The following is an 18,773-nucleotide window of genomic DNA, read 5'->3' as shown; positions in this document are numbered from 1 at the left end:
GTTTATTTTCATAATGCTGTATTTTTAATTGGAAATAATGACAGTTGTATTTGGAAGAGGGAGGGGGGGGACGGATACAAAAAAAAAAACTGGAATATTGAAATAAAACTCATTTGCTGATTCTCTTGTTTGTCACAGACAACTAACTGCACTAAGACAGATGAGTAAGACGGGACCAGATTTTGCGAGTTGTTCCAGTACCATCACATGACTTTACAAAAGTAGCAAAAGTTTTTTTTTTTTTTATGTACACACACACACACACCCATACTCCCTGAGGTACAGTCATCATTAGTGTCAGCTGCTGTTTTGGGTGCAAAATAAAAAATCCCACTTTTGAATACAAGTTTGACCACTGACAACTTGAAAAACTAATACAAACACACACGCACATACATGAATTCCCTTCTTTTTTTTTGACAAACAGCATATTGAAGAAAAGTCACATAATGTGGTCCACTCTTAAGTAAAGGACGCAGTTTGTCATCATTAAAACGTGAAATACCCATTAGAGGGATACCACTTATTTAACTTTAGAAAAAGAAAAGTGTGTGTAGTTCAAGGTTGTCATTATAAATAGAATCTTTGTTATTGCACAAAGCTGATGTGCTAAGCTAAAAAGAGTCAAAATTGTGTGATGGCGCATTTGTTAGTTGGCACAAATGGACGGGATTTCCATACCGTATTGCAATCCAGGGACCAAAGGATTTCCTCAGGAAACGAGCACGGAAAAGTAAATGTAAATTCCTAAAACCAAATAATTGGGAGTGTGTTATATTCTATATGGGCTAATTTGCTAGCAGGCTACTTTCTGATTCATGGATGATAAGAGTTAACTGATTGGACTAAAAAAATAAAATCCCCTGGGGCATGTGATTTAAGCGACTGAAAGGTCATTTTTGTTTCGCAAGATGCATCGAAAGTTCCTGGCTAATGAGTCCCTGTTTGTTGTGAGGTATTCGACGTCAGGGGAGCAGTCACGCGCTGTGTAGAAAACTGGACAAAACAAATTGTATTTCTCAGCAAAAACTACGGTGCCCCTCAAGACTCAAAAAGGCTCAACACTAAACTGGAGGACTCTGAGTACTGCAGGTTCATTGACTGAACAAAAGCTCCACGTAGCAAGCCACGCTAGCTGATTTCTAGAAATGTGTTGAGCTTTACAGTTACTGTATATTTTAATTCACACAAGAAGCAGATTAAGAAAATAAGAGAAGAGGGAATGTCGGCGAAAACAGGATTAATTCCTGTTCTTTGTTAAGACGTTTAAGATGGACGCAAGAAGTGGCAGAATGTTTACTTTTTGGGGCGGAAGTAGAGCTTCTTGGTGAGCATGGAGGCGAAGCACGGCACCTGCTTCTTGCCGATGGCTTCCCTGTCCCTGCTGCTCTGAACGCTCCTCGAGGACACTTTGCGGTTGACCAGCGTCAGCAGTTCGGTGAATTCCAGAGTCTCGCCGTACTTCTTCAGCAGCTCACACAGATCCTGGATGTACCACGAACCGTTCACCGTATCCCGGTGCGAGTAGTAACCTTGTGAGTGGAACACCATGGACATGGATGGCGGTTATAATGCTGTATGAAGACCTGATTAGGACGGGGGGGAAACGCCTTCAAGTGGGGTCTGGCTAATTTATTTTAAAAAAAAAAATTAAGGGTACATCACTAGTGCCAAATACATCATTCATACCCCTTCAAATGTAGCCGAAGTGCTAGTCTTGCCCCTACCCTCCTTCATCCCGATTCAGGGTCTGATTTAGTTTTTGCCCCCATCCTTCCACAAAAACTTGACTGAAATTCACAGGCTGCACTTGAAGGCCAAAAATGTGACCTTCTTTTCCAGTTTTTACCATCCACAAAAACGTAATCTCAGTTAGGGCTGTGCAATTAATCGAAATTTAATTACAATTTCAATTATTACCCTCCACTATTGCAAAATCGTAAAAAAAAAAAAAAAAAGATTAATACAAATTTTTGAGTTGCTTAAATGTATACATTTGCACCTTTTTTAAATTTTAAAATGACAAATTTAATAAGCTTTGTTTCATCCAAAAGGAACTTGCATAATTATAGTGTTTCAAAGAATTGTCTTAACATTTGTTTTTTACGTTAAAAATTATAGTTAAAATTAAGTTTTGTACCCCCAAAAAATCATCGTGCTGCACAGTGCACATGCTGCACTCCAACTTTAAGTTTTTGCCAACATAAATAAATAAATATATATTATTATGAATATTTATTATTAATTCAGTTTGGTCCAAAAGGAACTTACATAATTAAGGTAGTTATAATTAGTTTATTAGGTATAATTAGTTTCTATTTTTTTAATTGGTCTTAATATTTTTATACCAATAGGCCATAAAAAGAGTGTCCATTAGTTGCAGCATATACTTCAACCAATGGTTGTCAAAATAGGTACAAAAGGTAAATCAAAGACAAAATTAGCATAGAAAAAAAGTATGTCTAGCTGGTCACCTTCCGCCACCGAGTAGCACATGATGAAGTCGGCCCCGGCCGGGAGCGTGTGAACAGCGCTAGCGTCAACCACCACCTCGCTTGTCTTCAACTCGCTGTCCACAGCGTCACAGGCCAACACAGGTTCGTCGTGTTTGTCTCCGCGGCACGCCTGTTGGTGGGCGGACGTTTTCATTTTCATCTATCTCAGCGATATTGCGCCAATGGTGCGTACCTGCCACACAAAGATCTTGGGCTTCCCAACCAGGCTTTGGCACTGGTCTCCTTTGAAGAGCGACGTAATGCGCTGGATGCTGATCTTGCCGTCGTAGGTGTACACGTGCTCGTCCTCGCCGTGGCTCAGGAAAATAAGCACGAAACAATCGGCATCTGAGTGGTCAGCTTCGGCGGCTGGTGGGGAAGCAGGTGGACCGTTACAAATTGGTTGTTTTGTTTTAAACTAAAAAAAAAAAGTTCATTGGGTTTATCCATGACTCTTAATTGTTATTTGCGAACATCGAACATTTGAAACTGTGTCTACGGAAACACATGATTTGAAAAAATACGAACATCAATCAAATATTGGAAATTTAAGACAACTTCAATCCTTTGAGGAACCATTTTGTCATTCCAGTTTTAATCGGTGCTATTTCATTATTATTTTCCTCAATTTTCCCCTAAAAGACCAGCTGCCCATTAATCCATATACAATATAGTCGGGATAGAACTATTATGGGCTAGGCCGATATTTATCAAAATGCCAAATATCGGCATCAGCCTTTTTACAAATCTGAAGGCCAATAAAGTTGGTATCTCACTGAGCCGTGAATGCTTGCGAATGTAGCGAAATTTAGGTTTTTCATTAGGATTTGTAAGATGTTCACAGACAGTTCTTGTCACAAAGACATTTCAAACATATTCAGACATTTTTTTTACTGTCTGCGAAGATATTTTGAAACCTTTTACAAACCCTGACGAAAACCCCAAATTAGCTAGATTCGCATGCATTTGTCACTCAGTGAGATACAGGGAACTTTTCATTTATGGGTTTGTTTAAATTTCCAGTTTATAAAAAATTATGCTGACACCGGGAACACCCTACACTTTTTAATAAAAAAAAATAAACAAATAAAATACAATTAAGAAATTATGTTGACATTTTAGAAATTTTGATTTACAGTAGAAAACTTGAGGGAACTATTTACTTGCTTAGTTTTTTATTTAGTTTAACACATGTTGATGACCCTAGAAGCTCCCTGCCATTTTTGTTAGAATTTTTAAACAAAGCTGTCAATTATTTGTTTAAAATTAAAAAAATTAAAATAAAAATTAATTTTGACGCTCATATTTTCTCTTTTAATGCAAATGGATATTGTCTTGAAAGATCAGTTATTGGTCGTCTTGACTACTAATAATCAGTATCGGTATGAAAAAAAACCCAGATTGGTCTATCACTACAATATAGCCAACAAACTGAACCAATCAACAATGGCAGAGCTTTGTAGTAGCCATTGGTGGTGGTCATGTCTGAATACAAATTTTATAAGAATCTAATTTAACTCTTTGACTGCCAAAAACGTTAAATAACGTTTAGTAAAATCCTATGGAGGAGTGCCAAAGACGTTAAAAGACGTTTTTTTCAAAACAGAGGTGAAACTAACCATTTTCTATTGTTGATTACTGAAAAACGGAATAAGGTAGAAACAAACTTTTTTTTCTGATGAAAGATGAGAGTTCAATCTTTCATTTGGTAGTATGTGTGTTTCCATAGTCCAAACACATAATTTTCTGTGGACCTTGAAAGATCAGTCAAAAATGCTTAAATCGGCTGGCACCCACGGCATCCCTTTTCTGAAAACGTCTGGCAGTCAAAGTTAAGAATAGAACTACAATTATAGAATTATATCAATTTTCACACCATAGCAAGCAAACAACATGGCTTAGAAGTCATTGTTTAACATACTATCCACAGCCATGGCTTCATAAAGCAAAATAAAATACACACATATCAAGAACCTTGCGCAACATATTCGTAATACAAGCAGGAACAAACTAAATTCAGCATTAAAAATTGTGAAGAATTAAGAAAAGCAAAAACACATTACTTTCACTGAAGACTAAATTATCGTTAATATTCATGGAAATTACACGTTAACTAAAGGTCACTTTAGACTAAATTAATTGTCTTTAATATTTACAAAAAAAACGTATATTAGGTCCATCAAAGACCCTACATACCTTTCAAAGTTCAAATACTCTTTGATAGGACCTAAATTGGCTTTGAACTTTGCCTATATAGTTTGTGACGTTCATGAAAAAGTGTGCATTAAGTTAATCATAGACTAAATTGTCTTCAATGTTACGCATGCAGTACGTTGGATTATTCTTCAACTTTCAGCTAAACAGCTTTTAATGTAATCTTGCTTACAAGCATCTAGAAAGAAACTTGAGTTTTAGGCGATCACCTTTATAGATTATTTCTAGGACTTCCTCATTTTTGTAGTTGTCATAAACTCTCACGTCAAAGTTGAGTGCCTTCAGCCTGGAAGAGACAAAGAAACGCATTGCAATTTTATAAAAAAATTAATAAAACATTTGTCAGAAATGGAGATGGATTTTACTTGTTTTCCAGGTTGTAGCGATCGGTGTTGGTGCCATGCCGATCATTCATGCCAAGGCGCCAGAAGAAGCGTTCCTGGTTAAAAATGAGCGCCTGGCCTCGTCGTTTGTAGTCCATCTTGTACTCCTCGGCGGGATCCAAAATATTACCGCTGTGTGACCACGGAACACTGAATATTAACGGCAGGAACCAGCTGGACTATACTTGAGAAAGTATGAGCGTACCTTATGAAGGCATCCGTCTCTGTTAGATTCTGGACGCACAGAGCTGAAATGACACGCATTGCATCAAGGCTTTAATTAGGGCCCCGAGGTCCTTATTGTTACTGTAGAAATGATTACTATTCTCCGTATTGATTCAGGGCCTAAACATGAACAAAAACTCACCAATCAAAGAAAAATTATGCTTTTTTTGAGCGTCTAAACTTGGGCCAAAACTCATGAAACATGGGCACACACTTTTTATATTTTAGAGCATTATTGTCCTAGGTGCCACTAGACTAATATGGCAAGGGTTGCAAGGGTTTTTTATACCTTTAGTTTAACTTGGAATTAAACAACCGCAAAAGTGTTTTTTTTTCTTTTTCTTTGTTAGCGTCAATTACAGGTGCATCAGCACTGCTAACACGGGGGTCAAGCAGCCATTGTTTGGCGAGTTTAGAGTGCTAGCTGCTTTCAATAGCAGGCTGACAGCTGGAGAAAGATGACACCCCGGCTTGGTTATACTCTGTGTTAAAAAAAAACATGTACGGTAAGTCAGGATTTTTTTGTGCACTAGTTTTATGTGGTGAAATTGTGGCGAGCAAAAACAAGAGTCGTTTCAGGGCTCAAAATTGTTGATGAACATTTTTTTTCAAAGACATGTTAAAATTCAAGTCTATGTCCAGGGATGTGATTTGACCAAAGTGAAATTATCGGAAAATTTAGCCGGGGGGGGGGGGGGGAGCATGACCAAATAATTATATCATGACCAAATGAAAAGTAACTCATATTAGAGCATACCACAAATGTCTTTGTTATAGCAGAAGATGTTATCTGTCGGAGTCATGTGCATACACAATGAACTACTAAAAAAAAAAAAAAAAAAAAAAATCGATTTTTTTTTGGGGGGGGGGGGATAAAAAAAGCGGAATTCCGCGAATTAGCGGAAAAATCACATCCCTGTATGTCAACAAAATGTATGTTACGTATTTTGAAGATTTTTTTTCTTAGTTTGCAAAAACATCTGTTAATTGAAGTCTCACAATTGGTTTCAATTTTTACAAAATGTGCATTAGTTTCGGTGAAGATCTTAAATCGTCTTTGATAGTTAAAAAAAAGAGTATTCTTCGAAGATCATAAATTGTCTTTTGATGTTCATGAACACACATACTTTTAGTCAGTTATCACATGGGTGTGTTTTTGGAGATAAAAGGTTTCCGCCCAATGCCAGCAATATGTTAGCTTCAATGAAGACTCGCAATTGCCTTATAGATACAAAAATATGTCGATTACACTCTGAATATTTTTTAGTTATCTCGCTCTTACTTTGTTTACAAAATCATGCTAGCTTCATTGTAATAGTCATGTATAAGCATGTATGTACGTGTGGTTAATCGTAGACAAAAATGTCCTTACCAACCAAAGATTTACGTTTTTGAGTTTGGTTTCTCAAACACTTGAAATGGTCTTAAATTGTTTACATAAACACATCTGGTAGTTTCATGATGACCCCGCTATCTTCTTGGTTCATAAAAACATGCAAATTTGCTTCGTTGAAGACTCCCAATTGTTTAAAAAAAATACAATTTAAGTGCTGTTTTTGTCTCCAAAAGCATGTATGTACAGTAGGTTTTTCGAAGACTCTAGACTGACTTGATGTTTCCAAAAACATGGTAGATTCAAGTCGTCTTGGATGTTTACAAAAATATTTATGTTAATTTCATTAAAGATGCGCAGTAACAAAAATGTTATGTCAATATTTTAAATTGTGTTTGACGTTTACAAATACACGTTGGGTTTATGGGTCGCGGCACTGACGATGCTATCAACAGCATCACACATCTGGTCAGCAAACATCTGCACGTCCCTAAAGCTTATGCACGTGTGTTGTTCGTTGACTTTAGCTCAGCGTTCAACACAATGCAGCCGCACCTGCTTTTGGGTAAACTGAAGGAGATGAATGTGAACCCGTACATCGCAAGGTGGTATCACTCCTTCCTGACACAGCGCACACAGCAAGTCAGGGTCAACAGCTCCCTCTCGGAACCCAGATTGATAAGCACAGGCGCCCCACAGGGTTGCTTGCTGCAGGCCGGCGGTAGCCCACTGGACTATTTCTCAGAAATAGAGAAATTTGTCCAGTGGTGTGACCAGAATCATCTTGTGCTCAATGTGGGGAAGACAGAGGAGGTGATATTTGATCCAAAAACTGTTGGTGACCACGGGCCAGTCGTCATTAAAGGCAATCACATCAGCCAGGTGGGTTCATACAGGTATCTGGGGGTCCACATTGACAACACACTCAGCTGGAGGGTACACGTTGGAAGTCTCTGCTCCAAACTCCAACAGCGTCTCTATTTCCTACGCAGACTGAGGGTCTATGGAGTGGAGCAGAGGATCATGCTGTTGCTCTACCGGGCTGCATTGGAAAGTATCATCAGATACGGCATTGCGGCCTGGTACGGCAACCTGACTGTGCAGTCAAGGTCACAGATTGCCGGTCTGGTGCGGACTGCCATGAAGATCATGGGGGTCGGGAATCATCCTTCCCTACAGATGCTTTATGAGCGGTCCGTCACCAGACTGGCACAGAAAATTGTTACTGACCCGACTCACATTCTGCATCATGAGTTCCAGCTACTGCCTTCCGGCAGGAGATTCAGGGCCCCCAGAACCAGGCTGAACCGCTACAAGAACTCATTCCTGCCGACATCCATCAAATTGCTTAATAACCGACATTAACTAAGTGGTGCAATATATATATATAGGAGTGTGTGTGTATATGGGTGTGTACAGTGTACAGTCCTCATGTATGTACTTCTCTACACATGTATACTTCTGTGAAGACTTCTACTTATTGCTGCACTTCTTATTTATTTTAATTATCTCTCTCTATTCTGTTGTTCTTCTTACTGTAAACTACTGCTGCACTTCTCATTTAATTTTGATTTTATCTCTTTCTATTCTGTTGTTTTTTCCTTAGTGTAAACTGCAGCTGGAAGGAGTCCAGGAAAAAGTTCCCCACAGGGAAAATAAAAGTATATCGTATCGTATTGTATAAAAGCCTATAAACTGACGCAACTTGGCTTATTATTGCCAATTACTGCCTCCCCCGCACCCCCACCCCCAAAAACAACAACAACAACAGGTATATCTGGGTTTTATGTTTGTAACATTTATATCCATTATAAAATATCATTTTTTTTGTTTTTTAGACACCATGATGCCATTGTCATACATGGATAGCTACCTATTAGTTGACAGAACAAGAACTTAACCTCAACTTTACTATATCAGTCATATTTTATTACAAAACCTAATTACTGCGCATATATTTATAACAAAAGATCTCTGTGAATATGAACTCTGCTATCATTTATGAGTGAACTAAATTGATGCTATAAAACTATGCTATAAAAGAGCCATAGGCCTGTTAAGGTAATGATTAACCCTTACATGACACTTTTTGTTTCGTTTTCAAAAGACTTTTTTTCTTTACCTGAACAGTTTTGCCAAAATAAAAAGCTGGTTCTTCACTTACTTCTGCTGTCTGTGACAGTCGTGTGGTCCATGGCAACACTTTCTGCTTGAAAAAGAGAAGCCAAGAAATAAAGAAAAAAAGAAAGAAAGAAGGACAGAAAGAAAGAAAGAAAACATTTCAACAATGTACAATTGAAATGTTGCCTTGCGTCTTCATAACACTTTTATAAGAAAATGGCGTGACAGCTACGACAAAGGTGTGTACGCCACGGTAATTATCGCTAAGGCAGGCTGAAGACAACTACTGGATTTAAACTTTTGCTAAGAATCATTCGCGTCTTTTCTCCGCCACATACATTATTCACACATGTACGTACATTTAATGTATGCTTATATAAACACGTAAATGTTGTTTTACCTGTACAGTAGCGTTTTCCGGTTTGGGACATGTTTTTTGCTTTACTCCACCTTCGCTGTGACAACGACTCACCAGCTCCCCCACAGATACTTTAATCAGCCCCGCCCCCCTCGGCGCTCATTGGTCAACAGTTGGGGGACGATTGGCCACCATGAGCTGTCAATCAAATCGGGCACTTCTGCGTTACACCCCATTTGGAAGATACAATCTGGAAATGTAACTCGAGATTCGTTTCCTTGTCAGATCCTGCTCCTTGTCTCTTTCATTTATTATTTTTTTCACTCGTCTTGAGTCCCTCCTTCCATTCATTTCCGTCTCTTTCCACGTGCCCTTGTCCCGTTTGACTTCATCCTTTCCTTCCCATCCTCTTCTTGTATGCCTGTCTCCTCCTTGTGTCCTAATGTTTTGTTTTTTTCCCCTTTTGGATGCATTTTCAATGTATATTGCATTGAATTGCTAGCTAACAGCCAATTATAGTGATTAATTGTCATCTATGGCAGACATCCTTCTCTGCATCTTATTGGTTTCATTGTCTCCTTAAACATCTTCCTCCCTATTTTTGGCCCTTGAATCCTCCCTCAGGGATTTATATATATATATATATATATATATATATATATATATATACTTACAGTGTGTCTTTGAATGTGAAGTTGTTTAAATTGTAACTCCTTGCATATCTTGTTGAACAGGTTTTGCCGCCAATGCCCGTGGGGCTTGGAAAAACTTAGAGCGCCTGACCGTAATTTAATTATTTTCACAATTGTAGCCACACTGTGTGTAATCATTCATGACAAGCATACAGCGTGCAAAACATTTGTCACGTTCTCTTGGCAGAGTAAATTGGGCATTAAAAACACAAAAAAACACACACACACAAAAACAGTTATCAAAAAGACACCCAACACAGAGGTAATTAATAATAAATTATCTTCATTTTAATGATCTTTTGCAGACTGGATCCCATCCAACTAAAGCAAGGTACACACAGTAATTTTTTAACATCTTAACAGATTTTTAAATGTGAGGCGAGCAAAATAAACAACAAATCAACACTTAGTGCTCTTATAGTGCAAGTAGTCCTGATGACCTACAAACCACACAAATGAGCTGTGAGAGGCAGCGTAGAGTAGTGCCAATTGGCTAATGTTTACAATCCCTGTGTCCAGTGTTAAACATATATATATATATATATATTTTTTTTTTAATTGTAAATATTGAACAGGCTTAACATTTACGATTACCAGCCCAGAGTTTTTATTTTTTTATTTTATTTAAATCAATCACTTAGCACACCCCAAGCCACAGGGCAATCTTTTAGAGACGTCCATTGATTGCAAAGGAGGGGGGAAAAATTTTCCAAATCAATCTGATTATCGGTATGTGTGTACCCCACTTTCCCAAAAAAAACAACCATTGGGACCAACCCATTGAACACACAGGGGGGAAAAAAACTATAAATATTTCAAATTATTTACAGGATATCAGTCAAAAGTGAGTATTTATAAAGTCCGGTTTCTAAAAAGCAGCAGCTCTATCCCTGAGAAACGTCTACTTTGTGGAGCCTCTGATATCATTAGATCAAAAGTCCATCCACAAACTCAGTCACAGCTCCTTCTTCACCTCGTACTGACACACGCACGACTCTCGCTGACTGTCCAAGTACGGTTTGCATCCCAAGTGCATCACGGCGTCGAACAGCAGCGTCACCGCAGACTCACACGCTGAGCAAAGAAAGACACAAAAGGACCAACTGAGTTCACAAAATGAATACAAAAAGCAAAAATTCACTCTTAAGGAACAAATAGATTCAGCTTTTTTAAAGTCAGTATTGTATTTGACTGTACTCTAAGTCATTCTCATAACCAATAAAACCTCTGTTGCACCCTCTACTGGACACTTTAGCTAACACAGTGGAATACATTTTCAATGCTCTTAATTGATATAATAAAAAAAAAACTCAAAACTAATTTCCCTGAATTCTAAAAAAAATCTTTTAACATTCTTATTTATCGTTTTGGTGTTAAAAAAAATAACAACTGATGTTATGAATGATTAAAAATAAACTAAATCACAACTTGGAAGCTGCTAAATTTTTTAACATCCTCAATTATCATGTGTACAAAATAAATTGCAGCTCAATTTTGAGATGTAAAAAACAAACAAACTCAAAAAGAACAACTTTAAAGTTATTTTCATTAATAAGTTCTATGTGCCCCTACTAGTCTAAAAAAAACAGTGTACTGATTTAATATTGTGTTTTTGGAATAATTATTGATCAAATTAATCCACCTGTTTTTATCCATCAAAGAGTGCAGCCATTTTAACAGTCTACTACCGCCTGCTGTCAACAGAAATAGATGTTAAAAATAAAAAATAAAAATAAAAAATCTTGGCTCACTTGTTTTCTCATCAAAAAAGGTGGCGGTAATGCACCAAAAGTATTTGACAACAACCCCAAAAAAGTAGAATAAGAAGTAGTCCCTGCAAAAATTATGTGACGTATGTAATTACAGTAGTTTCCTGCCGCCTCTCACCAGCTAGCTCGCTAGTTTAGCATGTAGCATCCACCACAACAAGGATTTCAATCACCGTAATAAACAACCAGGATTCTAACGTTAGCCACAATGCGACGCAGGATTTGAGTTAACGTAAGACATTTTAAACTAAAAAGAGTTATTACTTTTAATCATGTAAAGCACATTGAATTACCTCATGTATGAAACAAAAAAGTTGCCTTGCCTTTTTCTCACTTGAGTGCCTGCGCCCTGAATTACCTTGAACACTGTGGGCCAATCCCAAGGTCCGTTGCACGTTCCTGCAGATGGTCTCCAGACAGTCCTGGAACTGCTCATCGCAGTCATGCTTGTCGCGGCCACACGTGTCATAGCAGCGGTCGTGCTGATTGCAGCATTTGGTCATGGATGGGATGCCAATGTCGAACTGGAAACACAACACACTTTCACATTGCCAGCATTTTTCAATACTCTGGCTCTGGGGGTAGTATGAGAAGCCCCATGCTGATGTTTTGTATAAACTAAACCAACTACAACGGCGGCATTTTTATTTGTCACTATTAATTAAACAGCACCAATGCAGAATGAGGGGGAACATTTTCAACCAATTCAAACAAGTATCTGCCAACAGATGTAGAAGCCACTTTCTCACAGCCTTAAAAAACTGCATTTTACACAAATTCGAATAGCGTCACCTGGATTCCAAAGAGCGGTGTCCCACAACCGTTGGGCGGCGGCGGCTTGGATCCGGGACGAGGAACCGGCTTGTAACCTGAGAGAGGAGAGCAAAGGTGAACTCGCTACCACTGTTATCTACCAATGTGATGAACACATCAACAGCGTGTGCCACTCAAGGTGCAACGGAGATATTAAAACTGCAGTATTTAGGCTGCTTTAGTTTATACTGAAAAACCCTCAGTGATAAACAAAAGGCATCCAAGAGAACACAGGCAATGCTTTGTTTGGCAATGGACTTCAAATGAGTGGATGACACTAATTCACTTTATACACAGTGGTAGGAAGTTACATTAGCTATTTAGGTAAAATCTGAAGCATAATAATAAAAATAGTTATAATAATAATAATAAATATTATTAATATCATTATATTATTATTAGCATCATCATGTGTACTTTACATGAGTATTTTCCCTACACTTGAAACATATCTGTATTTTTACTACTTATTCATTCATCTATCATCATCACCGTTGCCAGTTTTATTAATAAAGTTGAGTTTAGTAAATATAGGGAGGTAAAGTTAACCCCACAATAATAAAAAAAAAAAACATTTCACAAAACTTTATTTGTCAAATTCTGAGGCACATTTCCATACCGCTAGCCATACCGCCCTGTGGCTGATCATGATGTCAGAAAGATTTTTACTTTTACTTTAAGAGCTGAATGTGTGCTTCTACTTTTAACCTATCTGTACTTTTACTTAATTATTACAGTGTGCGTCATTTTCATACCTCTGAGCAATAAATAAACAAATAAGGAAGAAAAACACGCAGGTACCAAGATCGAGTTGGCTGGCAGTGGCTGACGCACTTAAGTACAATTATAAAAAACAAAACGTAAAAATGTAATAAAATCTGCCTACCGTCACTACATTTGTACCGACACAAGCCATCGTCGCCGCCGAACAGGTCGAGAGCAGCGTTGAGGTACGTGTCGATTTTATGGATGCCATTGCGGATCGTTTTCAGAGTCATTCGCCAGTCGGGAGTCTCCGCTTTCTGTCCACAGCATGACACGGACGCCACGCATACGACCAGGATGAAAACAACATGGGTAATCGTTAGCATGACCGGCTAGATAAAAAGAAGAGCCAATAGTGACAGAGAGTTCATGCAATACGCGTTGTCTTTAAGGCATTTTCGACTGTTTCCATTTTCTTGAAAAAGCGTTCATTTCCGGGATTAAGGCAATCACGTGACACGTGCTGCATTCCATTACATTTGGAGTTTTACAAATCCCGAACCGCGAAGTGGTCTAATAGCGTTATTGAAATAGTTTCAGTTTATATTTTTCTTAATCTTAAATGTCGCGGATTTATTTGGAATTCCGACAAATCCCAAGTAGCGTTATAATGCGCCTTTTCCAGTCGAAGGTGGGAATACTGTAACATATTCTGATTTCCGAGTTGCATTGATAGCGCCGTCAGGATAAACCAATGAGAATGTACGGAAACGTTTGCGTTTCCTGTGTGACGCAATATTTTGTTATGAGTAAGTTTTTAAAAAGTGATGTGATTTCTGTCATCTAGTAAGTAATTTGAAATTGACAAACTAATATGGTTGGGGATCACTGAATTTTGAATTAGCAATTAGTTTGCCAACTCAGAAGATAATAGGAAATGTAAAAGATAGTCAATAAGAGAGCAAAGTTAAGTGAAAATTTTTAACTGAAAAATACTGCACACACAGTAGAGGCCACAATGTGTGTGTGTGTCTAAATAGAAGCAAACACCTCCAGTTATTAATATTACTTTATTCCTTTGACAAGCGAGCGTGGAAGAAAATCACTTTCTTCTATAGTTACTTTAAATAACTGCATAAAGGTCCAAAAAACAAACAAACATCTTGTATGAATGCACGTCCGTTCCCAAAGTGACTGCAGTTTTCCTCCTTCCACTCACTGACGTTTCCGTTTTCCACATGGATATTTATGTCATGCTGGAAGCTGATTGGTGGCATGAACAACAGGGAAGTGGATGCACTCAATACTTTTTTTTAATCCCTCATGATTCTGATGAAACAGCAGAAGAACCCTTCTCCGGAATGTCGAGACTTTGTTTAGGATGGAACAGTGAGGTGAACATTAAGTACTACTTTTTCTCAGTAGGAATTTGTCGTGTTACTCCTAAATACTCATCTTAAAAAAAAAAAAAAAACCTGAACATACACACATCTACATTTGTATACATTATAACATCTAACAGTGTCTAAGAAAGTCATCCGCCTCGAAAGAGATTATTTAGTCTGTCCAGCTCTTTGCAGTTTTCCATGGTCATAAACTCCGCCTTCTTGCGCATGCGGTCGTCCCGGTACACCTTGGCAGCATACAACAGGTCTATTTCTGGGGTGGGTGGGAAAAAAAAAAAAATAGCAATTTAAAATTGAATTCAGTGTACTTGATATTAAAGTGTAAAATATATTATTTATACCTATTTGAACCTAAATCATAATTATTTATGTAATGGCATTATTATTTATTTAATATAATCCAACCATTATCTGAACCACTTGATAATTTAATGACAATCTAATTCATGTCGTTTTATTAACTGAAGTTTTTTTATTATTATTAAATGCAGCATAATATTTTTAAAACTATTTAATGAAACCTTTAATAATATTTGTACTTATTGAACATATATTTTTTCATTTAATGCATTTATTTGATTATTAAGTAATTATTGAGAAGCCTTTTTATTTTTCATGAGGGAGGCTAGAAATGTCATAAAAAGCTGAATCTCTTACTTGTCTGTCTCTCCTTCCAGCAGGTATTTCTGACATTAGTCACGTAGTCTTCCTCCACACTTTTCTCGATCTGCTGCAGCGCCGCCGCCTTATACTCCGACTTGAAGTCTCTGGTGACGTAGTAATCCACATGCAGGTTTTCCGTCTGCCGCTTCACCGTCTGACCCGTGGACCTTGGGAGAATCCGTGGCGTTACAATTAGCGTAATTAAGCTAATTTACGGTAGCCACTTTATGGTGGTTCACAATATTAGCATGAAGCTAAAAAAAAAAATTTTTTTTTTTTACATTTTGGTGTTTAAATATACACTTTTAATTTTCATTTCTTGCATGCAGAACTTACGGTCGAGAGTAGAGGCTGTAAGGAGGCGGAGAAACCATCATCTGGCTCAGTATTGACACCAAAATCACGACCACGATGGGCATCAGCTGAATGAACATGGAGAAACCGCCCTGGAGAGAAAAACAACTTTAACAACACATACAATGAAGACACAACAGCAACGCTGCCTCACTACACCACGGTACGTACGTCTCCTCTTTCATCTGTCCTCTCTTGCCGGTAATCCGCGTGATGGCTGTAGCTCGTCCTGCCGTTGGTGAACGACTGCGCGCTTGCTGAGAGATAAAAAAAAAAAAAATGTACATTTGATGTCCACAGCTGCAAACATCATCTTTCACATTGAAAAACAATCAAGACCAAACTAGGAACTGAATTATAATTGTTTGTACATTTTCTGTACGGTCAGACTGAATTAATGCCATTTTTGTGAATAAAGGAATGTAAATTAAAACATGTTTTTGAATCCAATTCATCAATTAATCGACAGATTAATCGATGATTAAAATAATGGTTAGTTGCAGCCCTGATTGCCACATTTGTACGTGTGTGACTCACAGGAAGGAAATCCTCCTCCAAAGAACATGTTGAAGAGATCTTCAGGCGTGATGTCTGCCTCGAAGCCTCTGTGGAAGTCAAAGCCGTTGCCACCGCCATGCGAGTGACCCGGTCCGCTTGGCTCTTCGCCTCCCGTGAGGTCATACTGCCGCCGTTTAGTCGGATTGCTCAGCACCGCGTAAGCATTACCGATTTCTGCCGAAGGACACGGAGCTCCTATTAGTTTTAGAGCACATGAATTGTATAAAAAGGTGACTGAGGGGAGATGTACTTTTAAAGGCGTCCGTTGCTCCTGGAGCGTGGTTTTTGTCCGGGTGGAACTTGAGGGCCAGTTTCCTGTACGCCTTCTTCAGCTCGTCCTCGCTGGCTTCTTTGGTGATGCCGAGAACTTCGTAGTAGTCTTTACAGCGCTTTATTCTGACAGAAAAAAAAAAAATAAGATCAACAGGTACAAAATACACATGAGGACTGACGAATTAATCAAATTGACATCGCAATGTAGTAAAGATGCAATTTTAAAATTGTAATAATGTGCCTAAGCGCTACAGAAAATAGACAGATGGATGAATGTCTCAAAATGAACATTAACAAGTGCCCCTGTTAAATTTTAAACCAGCACTCTCACCTTTGGACGCCTTCCACCTGTTCTTGCGTGAACACCTTGGAGGATTCGCCCCCCGTGGACTCGCGTTCTTTCGCCGCTTGCGCTCTGCCATCTTCCGCCGCACGCCTCCGATGCACGCCGTTAGCCGCAGAGCTCCCATTCTTGGTTAGCGCTTCCAACAAGGCTGTAATAAAACGAAAATAAGAGGACAAGATCCCATCGATTAACAGCAGTGATTTTCAAAGTGTGGTACGAGTACCATCAGTGGTATGTGGGCTCCCTCTAATGGTATGCAAATAAATCACTGGTGAAGCACAGTTAGTTGTACAGTATTTAACTAAGCTTTAATGGTTGTTTTGAAACTTTTATTTAGGTATTATTTCTATCTACACATTTAAACTGAATCATTGCTTGGATAAAGTTTTTCCTAAATTTCTTAAGTTTATGCTTATAACATCGTAACTTTGTTCCTCTATAAAGCAAACAAAAAAACAAACTTCCCCCTTACATTTACACTTAATTCTCAAATTGTATTATTATTATTATTATTATTATCATCATCATCTACAATTTTTGTTTTGTTTTCTCGCAAATTTTCCAAATATTTTGTGCTGTATTTTGCCATTTTTCCTCCCCTTAATATTTTGGCTACTCCTGTAAAATTTGGGGCACAGTTTTTCCCTATAATATCACAACTTTTTACATTCTTGTAATATTGTGACTGTTTTGTTGTAAGTTTTTCACGCAAAATTTGGATGTTGTTCTTGGAACATTCCTTGGAACATAAATACTTATTATGCCTATTACATGCATGTATTTTTGTATTTATAAATGTGAGTTAATTGAGGCAAGATCATCAATTCAATCATTTCACCTTTGTTTGGTGATTTATTGTGAGAGTTTTGTAATTAAAAAAAACTAGTTGTGATTGTACCTTTCACTGACAATGGTCCTAAAATCAACTCTGATTATCAAACACTGTTGTAGACCAAAATGTTCACTGGTTTTACATAACAAAAAAACAAAAAAAGATTAAATCTAAAACACAGAATTAAAAAAATAAATTTCGATTCCATTCAATGGTGTTTATATAGCACCAATTTACAACAAAAGTAGACTCAGGTGCGTTTTTAAATTTATGTATTTAGATTTTTTAAAATATTATTTTGCTTAGATTTATAATTTTTAGGGAAGGACAATTTGTCGTGCAAAGTAACCTGGATTTAGCTACGTAATTTGCCTTAACTCACCATACGGCTCATGTTGATGACGTCACGGCGCTGACAGTTCTGACAGCAGTGACGCTTTGTAGGATTTCAAGTTAGCCAAGGTGGTGCTAATGCTTACAACTACGCCAAAAATATACAAATTTTGGGCGAAATTTTTTTAACATGTTCATGATAGTTGGAAATGTAAACGACGGTCAATTGTAAACGAGCCAACACGCATAAACAGCTTAGCTTGTTGATTAGCGTACAAGCTCGCCATTAGCTTTTGACAAGCCTTCACTTCTTGGTGACCGTTTTTTAAATTAACACACTGACTTTCAAACGTAGCGTTATGGTCATTTAAATTTATGTTGCGTATCTAAATGTGAATAAACGGTCGGTCGGTCTACCATTCTGGCCGGCTGGATTGTCGTCCCTGGTGGACCCCCTAAACCGGGGACGCGACTAGCCGGAAACAACGCCTTACCTTTGGCTCGCGGTGTGGGGAAGAGCTTCTCCGCTTTGTTAAGGAACTTAAGCGCTTTCTCCTTGTCCCCCGCCTCGATGGCTTTCGACGCGATGTTGATACATTTCTCAGCCTCGTCTCGGTTCCCTTCCATCTTCTTTCCTCCTCCTCCCTCCTCCTTCCTTGGGCGGGTCACATGATATACCACGTGATCTGCCCCTATTTGATTGACACGTCATGGTAGGAGCGCGGGGGGGGGTTATATCGATGTCTGTGGGATTTTTAAGCGATTATCAGGTGTGCTGAGAGAAATTCTTCGATTTCACAAAATTATTCTTTTCTATAAATAAATAAATCCATGTTCATTGCTACATCGATTTTTACAGTGACCCACCGAACTAGATGGCAGAAGGTAAAATTAATTTGT

At 38.1% G+C, this 18,773-nt stretch overlaps 3 protein-coding genes across 4 annotated transcripts; all 3 read right to left on the bottom strand.

The window, feature by feature from the left end:
• Window position 1: 1 nt before the first annotated feature.
• On the bottom strand, window positions 2-9,238 carry LOC144055358 (caspase-6-like). Of its 2 annotated transcripts, none has more exons than XM_077571268.1 (8): window positions 9,172-9,238; window positions 8,815-8,859; window positions 5,298-5,340; window positions 5,075-5,224; window positions 4,919-4,995; window positions 2,689-2,864; window positions 2,475-2,625; window positions 2-1,532 (listed from the first exon to the last, which is right to left on the bottom strand). In XM_077571268.1, exons 1-8 carry the CDS (start codon window positions 9,200-9,202, stop codon window positions 1,297-1,299), a joined length of 909 nt encoding a protein of 302 aa, XP_077427394.1. In that variant the 5' UTR covers window positions 9,203-9,238; the 3' UTR covers window positions 2-1,296. The 2 variants fall into 2 exon arrangements, with proteins under 2 accessions (XP_077427394.1, XP_077427395.1); XM_077571269.1 differs by having other exon boundaries at window positions 8,815-8,856; window positions 9,172-9,227.
• Window positions 9,239-10,087: 849 nt separating this feature from the next.
• pla2g12a (phospholipase A2, group XIIA) lies at window positions 10,088-13,627 on the bottom strand. The gene is made up of 4 exons (XM_077572144.1): window positions 13,290-13,627; window positions 12,383-12,459; window positions 11,949-12,114; window positions 10,088-10,895 (listed from the first exon to the last, which is right to left on the bottom strand). The coding sequence occupies exons 1-4, from the start codon at window positions 13,492-13,494 to the stop codon at window positions 10,777-10,779; spliced, it is 567 nt and encodes a 188-aa protein (XP_077428270.1). The 5' UTR covers window positions 13,495-13,627; the 3' UTR covers window positions 10,088-10,776.
• A 532-nt stretch (window positions 13,628-14,159) lies between these two features.
• On the bottom strand, window positions 14,160-18,545 carry dnajb14 (DnaJ heat shock protein family (Hsp40) member B14). Its single transcript, XM_077571886.1, has 8 exons — window positions 18,368-18,545; window positions 16,694-16,856; window positions 16,340-16,485; window positions 16,069-16,263; window positions 15,703-15,788; window positions 15,514-15,623; window positions 15,172-15,344; window positions 14,160-14,767 (listed from the first exon to the last, which is right to left on the bottom strand). The coding sequence occupies exons 1-8, from the start codon at window positions 18,498-18,500 to the stop codon at window positions 14,643-14,645; spliced, it is 1,131 nt and encodes a 376-aa protein (XP_077428012.1). The 5' UTR covers window positions 18,501-18,545; the 3' UTR covers window positions 14,160-14,642.
• Window positions 18,546-18,773: the final 228 nt, after the last annotated feature.

The sequence above is a fragment of the Vanacampus margaritifer genome, chromosome 7 (genome assembly GCF_051991255.1).
Source record: "Vanacampus margaritifer isolate UIUO_Vmar chromosome 7, RoL_Vmar_1.0, whole genome shotgun sequence".
Lineage (NCBI taxonomy): Eukaryota > Metazoa > Chordata > Actinopteri > Syngnathiformes > Syngnathidae > Vanacampus > Vanacampus margaritifer.
This window is presented reverse-complemented; position numbering and strand designations above follow the sequence as displayed.